The sequence below is a fragment of the Phasianus colchicus genome, chromosome 21 (genome assembly GCF_987193195.1).
Source record: "Phasianus colchicus chromosome 21, bPhaCol1.hap1.1, whole genome shotgun sequence".
Classification (NCBI taxonomy): Eukaryota; Metazoa; Chordata; class Aves; order Galliformes; family Phasianidae; genus Phasianus; species Phasianus colchicus.
In genome coordinates, this window is record NC_143456.1 from 3903967 (window position 1) to 3912523 (window position 8557).

The following is an 8557-nucleotide window of genomic DNA, read 5'->3' on the forward strand; positions in this document are numbered from 1 at the left end:
AGCTTCCATGTCAACCATTACTGTGCCACAAACATAGATAAAAGAAATATTCACATTTCTTATCTCTGTAGATTAAATTCATAATCTTCCACTGAACGGGTCTTACAAGAATCAGTTTACCAGCTATTTCAATCAGAGCTGCTGTGCTTCAAGTGCTGATGGCACTTGAAGTCAGTACAGACCAAGCTCCAGACTAACAGCAGCACAGGGGGTTCTGTAGGTATCTCTCAATGACTCTCATATTTAGAGAGTTCCAAACAGTCTCAGAAACTTAAAGTCTGTGACCTCACTCAGAACAACAAATGCCTTTACATTATTACAACACAATAATTAGTCAGATCTATTCTTTCCAGTAAGTGATTATCAACACACAGAAATGCTGAATCATGAGAACTTCAGTTTTGAGCGAGTAGAAAGTTCAGTACAAACCACAGCTATTACAACACCTGGTTGGAACCACAATTTAACTCCAACTAACGTTCAAACTGAGCACCATTAAAATGTTACCTCTCTAGATAACTGCAGCAACTGGGCCAGCCAGATACCAGCAAATGGCAAAGCAGCGATGTGAGCAGCTTGGAACAGGGCAACAGAAGGGCAAAAGTCTGCGTGATCACTACTGTTAGTGAGTAGAAGTCTCGATTCCAGCAGACAATTACACATAAGTTTACTTTTAAATCAATATTTGTGCCTCTTCCTCACTTTCTTGTTAACTTATATTTACCATAACGTTCCTATGTGTGGACAGCCAAACTCAAGAGTACTGATGCAAGAACTGTGCAGTGCAGCTGAGTTCCAGCACTGCAGAGCAGATTGCTGTGCTATGAAGTGCAGTTTGTAAGCAGAGTACTCTCCTGGAATAAGAAGTCATAGAGTTAAGTAAAAAGCATTTTGGTGATAGACTGTAATTAAAGAACATGTCTGGTATTTCAAAGGCCCAAATACAAGCTGCACCTCTGTTCCTGAATTTTACATATCCCTGCAGGTACCTCACGCAGAAGAAACTGAACTGGCAGGCAACTTCTACTTCACAGACCTGCTTAAAATGTTAAGCTGTTAGTGTGCACGGAGTCAAACAATAGTTCAGAGCCAGGAATGAGCCCAATGGCTGCTGGCACTTCATACTTCCAAGTGCCCCCCCCTGCATCCCAGTTCTTGCTCAAAGGGATTTTCATCCCCTCCGGTCCCCCACCCTTCTACAGTGAAATTTAGTTGACAGCTGAATTCATACACTGAATTTTTTTCACTAACAGTCTTGCAGTATCATTCAGCATGCACCCCTTCATGCTTCCTTCCCTCTTAGATGTGTGGTTAACAAACATTCAATAGAAAAAGCTTTAATTCCTAAATTCATTGACTTCTCCATTTTAAAGATACTGACTTAATGTCTTGAATTTCTTAATGGTCTAAGCAGTAAAAGTAATTAGTTTGTGTGCCAACGCTAAGTATTAATTCGAGGTTTTTAAATATCAATGATTTCCAGGCCACTCAGAGGTAAAATACAGTAAGCTCACAAGCCTGTCCTCCAGTTTCCAGGTAAGGCCCCTGGAAGATTGATAGATGCTGAGGAGTGATCTAAGAAGAATTTATACCAGACACAGTTTATGCATGCAGAGAAAAAAATAAAACACATTTCCCAGTGGTTTAACAGAAGCAATGCTTTGCTGCTCATACTTAGGTCAATAAACAGACAAATTAATAAATAATCAAAGAATTGTATTTTGGAAGGCTTGTAAATTTGGCAGGTGATACCCAGAGAAATAAGCCTCCATTCTCTTTGCAGAATTATATTACACTCTTCGTTGCAGAAATTGTACAAATTCCACCAGCTCAGGAGGAAGCTAAGCCTTCCTCAAAGAAACTTGCACATAATTTTCATACTTTTAATGTGGGAAATGACATCGCTGTTCTTCAGATGAAGGAATGCCACAGCTCATCTACCAGAGCCAACGATGCAGTAAGCATACAAGTATACAATAGAGATGTTTCTACAGAAAATCTCTGTGAAATCCAGACACAAGCAATTGACCAGTTGTTCTGTGTGCTAATATTTTTTATAATAGCTTCAAAATATGAACCTTAAGCATTTAACAGCATTCTATTGACAATGAGTAACTAATACATCATTTCTTTGTCTTTCAAGAATATGATTTGAAGTTTCACAGAGAGTATGAGCTGCAGGCTAAAGCAGATAAACAAGAAAGACTGAAAAGACATAAAACATACCTTTACAATACAGAATATTGTAACTGAGGAACAAATAGAGCTGTTGAGAACTTAAATTTCTTTTTCCTCAGAAAGAGGAAACAGACTCTTACCTGGTACAATAAACCAATCCATGAAATTTATTAGGTTTGCATAGCACAGCACACCAACTATCAGGTAATCTCTCTTTGATGGACTGTTCCTTGACAGTGGCACACGTGGACCTCGTCTCACACGTGCTGCAGTAGCTCCATAATTCTGCTCCTCATGACGCACCCTGGGCTGCAAGTCTGTGTTTTCATGTGCACTTGGGTTCTGCATACTTCCCAGTGCAAAAAGTCGCCGTATGCTATGAAGTGTTTCCTCAGTGCAACAAGCTAGAAGGCAGTTCTGTGTTCAGGCTATGAGGAACTTCAGCCACTGCAGTCATTTCCGGCGACAAAGCCCAGCCACTAAAAACTGAAGTGAAATGTTCCTTGTAGCAGGGAGAGCTTAAAAAAAAATGTTTTAGTCCTATGCTTCTGTTGAGCAAAAGTACTGAAGTGCTTTACCTTGAAGGCAGTGAAGAGCAACTCATCCAAAAGCAAAATAATCCACTGTGCATCCAAGAAATAAAAGTGCACAAGTTTGTAATGATCTCAGAGATACTGCATAGCAAAAAAAGTCATTAACAATCTTTGCTGAGGTCTCACTGAGTTGCTGGAGCTAAAAACAGCCTTCCTACAAAACAGAAAGAAAAGAGATCAGTTAGTTCACCAGATCAGATACCTATCTTGGACTTGAGCCCTCTTTTACCACAGATTTCCTGTGCAACTCTGGACAAATTGCTTTCTCTGCAACTCATGTCTTAATCCCCCCTACAGACGCACATCCCTGTCCTTTAACACAGGGCCACCTCATGTTGTCCCTTCCACCTGACCACTCACTTCTCCCATTATCTCCTACCTGCTCTGCAGTGGCCAGATTTGCCCCCAAAACAGAATCCTTTCCAAGATCCAGAGGTTTTAGGTCAAGTCAGCAACTTAAGCAGACAATTAACATTGCAGACTACTTTCTGTTGAAGGTAGGAGGAATGAAACCAGACAAATGAAAAGAAAAAAAAAAAATTACTGCAGAACACGACAGCAAGCAGGAGAAAAGAGATGGAAACAAATCAGTAGATTAAAAAAACCCGACATCACCACACTCTTCAGAACCCCTGCTGGAACTGTGCACATTCCACAGACCTGAACTGAGTAACCAGATTTCTTCCCCTATCTCCTCCAAAAAGAGGTCTGAAAGGGGAAGAAAGGAGAACAAAGGAAGGCACTCTGGTTTCTCTACTGTGTGTAGGCACCTTTCTTCTCTGCCTTTCTTCCATCCACTCTGACTTGAAAAAGTGCATTTCATCAACTTTTCCAGGAAGAATTTTCCTATTACATTCATCTTTTTAGAAAAATAACTCATCATAATATCTCTTGAGATGTTTTGTGGATTGTCAGCTTCAGAGGGTCTTTTATTTTTTGTATCCTGTTAAGAAAGTTTCAAGTGAGAAATAATTAGTAAGAGTTTAAGATGAGGCAGCTAATTGGACCAGTTACAGATCAGTTGATGACTCATGGATGAAGACAAGAAAACATTGCTGGGCTTTGGTGGCTGTTTTTTTTTTTTAAAGACTGTTTCACACTAAACTGAAAACAAATCAGCATCTCAGATTCTTGGTCATCTTGTGAAGTCTGGCCTCTTCTACTTCGGTGTGCCTAACAGTGTGGTATTTCATTCCATCCTCACTTCATGAAGGTTGAGCTGTCCATGAGCCAGCAGGCGTGTTCCTGCCCAGCCTGACTTCATCATGAATAAGTCTGTGTTAATTTTATTGCAAGACAGAACTTTTTTGGTAACATCTTAGCTCTCAACTTTCTAAAGAAGGATTTAGCTATGGGTCTATCTTTCCCCACTCCTACAAGGAACTCCACTTAAGTTGCATGTGAAAACCATTCAATGTGCCAGCTTACCGCAACGGGAAGCTCTTGTTGCTCTTTATTCGATATCACTCCTGCAACTCTTTCTCTTCTACACACTCCAGAACCTCCAGCGAGTACTCGTGTCATCCATTCATCCCGCTGCTTTATTGGGGCAGTGACGCCCAGAGCTGACCGCGTCGGGGAGCAGCAGGAAATGGGAGCGGCCGGGAGGCGCTGCGGCGCTGCGCCGCAGGGTGGCGCCCAAGTAGCGGGCACACAGCGCTGGGAGCGGCTGCTGGCCTTGGCGCACGGGGCCGGCGCTGCAAACAAAGGGAGCTGGCGGCCGTCCTGCTGCAGCCCTGACTTTAGGTGTCGTAGGTGAGATTTTGATTCCACTTTTGATTCCCTTTTTGCTTTCTTTACCGTTTCTGTTTCCTGTTTCTTGAGCCACGTAACAGTTCAGCCCTGGTAGCAGCTCTGTTCCCCAGGCATCACTTTAAACCCCTTCCTCTAGAGCCCTGCTCCAGTATCACTTTGGATTTAGACTTTTTGATGCTATGCTTACTTGCATTTTGTTCTGTCTGCAGCACAGATTTGTAAGTCAGATTGTCATATAGCAACTCAGTGCTGAGCAGAACACAACTGTGCCCCAGCTGCTGGTAGCAGACATCACCCTCTCCCTTCCCTCGGTGTTCCAAGCCACGTCTTTCCACCCCTCAGGTTTGCACTGCTGGGTACAGTCTGGCCAAAAGGTCCTCTGTGACTTAGCCTTACTGTGGCAGCTTTTATAAGCATCATTCTTTGATAGCTGTTCTGCCTCTAGCAGTCTGTTTCTCATTTTCTCAGACCAAGACCTTCACGTTTGTGCAGACAACACCAAGCAAAAAGATTCTACAAAACTTTGTCACCATTCACTTCTTCTAGACTGACTACAGGAAACCACTGAACAATACAAGTTAACTTTTTTTTAGGTAGGATTACAGCTCATTTCTTTATAGGCAAACATTTTTTCTTCCTCCTTTGTTCATTTCTGTCAGTCAGGATATAGACTGCCTTGGAACAGAGCACAGTGTTTGCCTGCAGAGCTCACAACAGGTGTGCCTGGTGTCAGTGCAATGCAATAGGCAGTTTTAATCCCCAGCATCCTCCTTCACCATTCCCATTCTGATGGTTCATTTAGGCCTGCGATCTCATAGCTGTGTCATGCAAGAAGTCACCAGCAGTGAAATCCTTCTATGGTAGCAGCAAGTTGGAACCTGTTTATTCCAGGCATTTGGAACTAGCCCATGCACACAGCAATGGATTTTCTTACCCCGTTCTGCATCTGGCTGTGGTAGCAGAAGTTGTTTTGATGGCTGAACCTGACAAATGCAACCAAGAATGCCCAGATGAGCACGTGCATTTGGTGACAGTTAGAGCTGGTCGGCTGACACTCAGCAGGCCAAGCTGTGGCAGTTCTTTGTGCTTAGGAAGCTGCCTTGTTTCAAACAGAGCATTCAACTGATTTCATCTTCTTAGCTATTACTCATCGACGGAGTCCTTGGCCATGACTCATCTGGAGTGTCCTGCTTGTCCAGGCACACACTCAGCAGCTGGGCAGCAGCCCCAGTGGGTCTCACTGTGCTTTGTGCTCCACCTGACTGAGGCACCTACCCTTACTTGGCCACAACCCTGCCCTGTGCTGCCGTTCTCATTAGCAGGAACGAGCCAGTGGTGCCAGTAGGAGGCAGCTGGTGAGGAGATGTGCTCACAGGCAGCGCTCTGTTAACCAGCTAAGACTTGTGGAAGCAGCATACATTACAGCCGCTGAGTTTAATTAAAACCAGGTGAGATGCTGCCAACAAACGTGCCATGCCTGCAATCTAGATGGGACAAGTCTAATTCACAGACAAGTGATGTGAGAGCCTTCAATTTCTGCTGCAAGGATTTCAAGTATCTACTATAAAATGCCCTTGGATTTCTCCAGATACCCCTTCAGAGTCAAACATGCTGCAAACTGAGTCCCTGCATCCAGGAACTGCTTTGAAGATTTTGCCAGAGCTTTCTCAGAAGGCCGGGTCAGAAGGTCCATTATTAGTGAACCAAGTTGTCAGTAAGGTAGAAATTGAGGGGTATTTTATTATCTTGATTAACTCCAAACCAATTCTACACAAAAAATAAAATAAGTTTATTAACCCTCTTGAACAGCAAACAGCGACAACATGTATGAAGAATTCAATATGGAAATAACATTAATTGTTGACTAGATCTAACAATACCGATTTTAGGAAGAAAGAAGCAAGCTCAGTTTGGTGTCTCCCTCTCTCCTGCATAACCCAGACAGAGAACATAAAGTAGCAAAAAGAGAGTATAAGCTTGTGTGTATTTGCATACACACGTGGGAGTGGTCAGCATTTCAAGGCACAGCCATTACGTGTTTTAAATATATGTGATGGAAGCAAATTCATAAATCTTGAGATCCTGCAAATAACTGCAACATGGACTGCCACAATAATTCAGTGTCTGACAAGTTCAGAAAATAATATTCAACATAGTTCTTCTAGGCAGTCAACTTAATAAATGGATCTTTGGACCTACCTGGTATGTTCCTCTCCAAGCTGATACAAAGGTAATGATGATTACTGTGAAAGAGCTGTAAAGGAAAAGTGCTTTAGGCAAGAGACTGTGATTTTTTGAGGTTTGTCACTGCAGTCTCTGATTAATCATGAATTCACAATAACCCACTTCTGGTTTGGAACATACTCTATGTTGATGATACGTAGAGGCAGACTTGGACCTAGACATCGATATCTGCGAGGCTGGAGGAATGGCAGTTTGATCTGCTGTTTAAACCAGTGACAGATTTGTCATGAGAGCAGGCTACTCAAGTAATGTAATCATGCACAAAATTCAGCACGATTTTCAGTTTCTGTTGTATTATATAGATTGTGTATCATATACCACAAAAGGCCATATTGCAAAACTCCAGAGATGACTCTTCTACCAACGGGTATCTTTTTCTTGCATTACAGTTCCTCTGACTGATGCACATTCACCAAATACTTGTTCCCTTATTGTTCCCAATACTTGTTCCCTGGCCAGAAAGAAGGAAGCCGTGGTGCTCCACTTCTGACTGAAGTTTGAGAAATTCTTCACCTGTAGTTTGTTGAACCTGCTCTATCTCAGTGTATTGTTTGTGGCCAAATTTAGACATGATTAACATTCAGGTAATAACTGCTAACGGGTCAAAATACTGTTATGAAACACTTAGTATATTAGAATTAAATTTAGAAGTTTAATAGTAAGGAATCAACCATACATGACTGGATTGCCAATGAGTGTTCTCCAAATCTTTGCAGGCAGAGCTAACACTATGAGCCACTACCAATTTGTGCATCACTTGCTTTTGCATGCATCTCATGGAACAACTGTATAACCAAGAATGATCCATCCAGACTAACAATAATTACGCCCAGAACACTTCACAAGCAGTCTTCTGCTTATATAATTTTAAGAAAACCAACCGAACCACTTGTTTCACTATACTCTTAATTGAAAAATACCTGCTTAGAAGATGCTCATTCTGTGAGTTTCAATAAATGTCACTATTTTTAATTACATCCTTTGTATCACCTCAGTCTGCATTTCCACTTGAAATGCTTTCTCTACACAGTACTATACACGCTGTATGCAGTAAAGTTCACCTTTTTGCTCATTACTTACTCATAATCCACGTATAGTTTTCATCTTCCAGGCATGCAGATCGTGCTTTTGTCTGGGGAAGGATGCTTGTTCGGCCTCTTCTACACTTTTGGAATTAAGAAACAAACTGCAACTGTATGAATATATCATGAAGGGCTTATCCAAATAACTCCTTTCACAGGTAGCATTCTCCTCAGTTGTATCCTTGTAATCCTGCTACAAATGAAATTTAGAGCTAGAACAAACTCTCTTTGCAAGTGAGCACATTTTGCATTTGCATTAGACAAAAGGGGAAGCAGCACATCAGTGGAACAGAGCTTCCTCTTCTAGCTGAGATTTATTCGAGCACAGAACAGCTTGTGGAGGTCAAGAAAAGTGAGGCCTTATAGTTACCATGCATCAAAGACACTGTCAGCTAACCAATTTAACTATTTTTGCCTCTACCATTTCTTTTAACTCAAGCTCGAGTTTAATAGTACATCTGATAACTGGATTTATCACATTTCAGGATTGTGGACAATTCTGCCACGGTTATAGCAAGAAAATGGCTGTGAAATCTGCGTGGATTTGGAAAAAAGACAAAACCTATGGGATTAAACATCTGTTTAACCTATATTTTGACCTTTCTTCCACAGTGAAACATTAATTCCTAGAAGAGCTATTAGGTGATCATTGCAGTCTTCACTTTTATACACCAGAGACCTCTTAATTAAGAAGACAGAATAACA

The 8557-nt window shown here is 41.7% G+C and overlaps 1 protein-coding gene across 9 annotated transcripts in view; it reads right to left on the reverse strand.

Annotated features, from left to right (window-relative positions):
• SPNS3 (SPNS lysolipid transporter 3, sphingosine-1-phosphate (putative)) overlaps positions 1–8557 on the reverse strand; it is a 38288-nt gene that overhangs the window by 22597 nt on the left and 7134 nt on the right. For 3 of the 9 annotated variants that reach the window (XM_090122256.1, XM_090122254.1, XM_090122252.1), the window contains 3 exons: positions 7851–8045; positions 6726–6780; positions 2319–2925 (listed from right to left, as the gene is read on the reverse strand). In XM_090122256.1, coding sequence (XP_089978382.1) covers positions 2319–2526 — 208 coding nt within the window. In that variant the 5' untranslated portion in view covers positions 2527–2925; positions 6726–6780; positions 7851–8045. The other 6 variants (XM_090122253.1, XM_090122251.1, XM_090122250.1 and 3 more) reach the window with 6 other exon arrangements.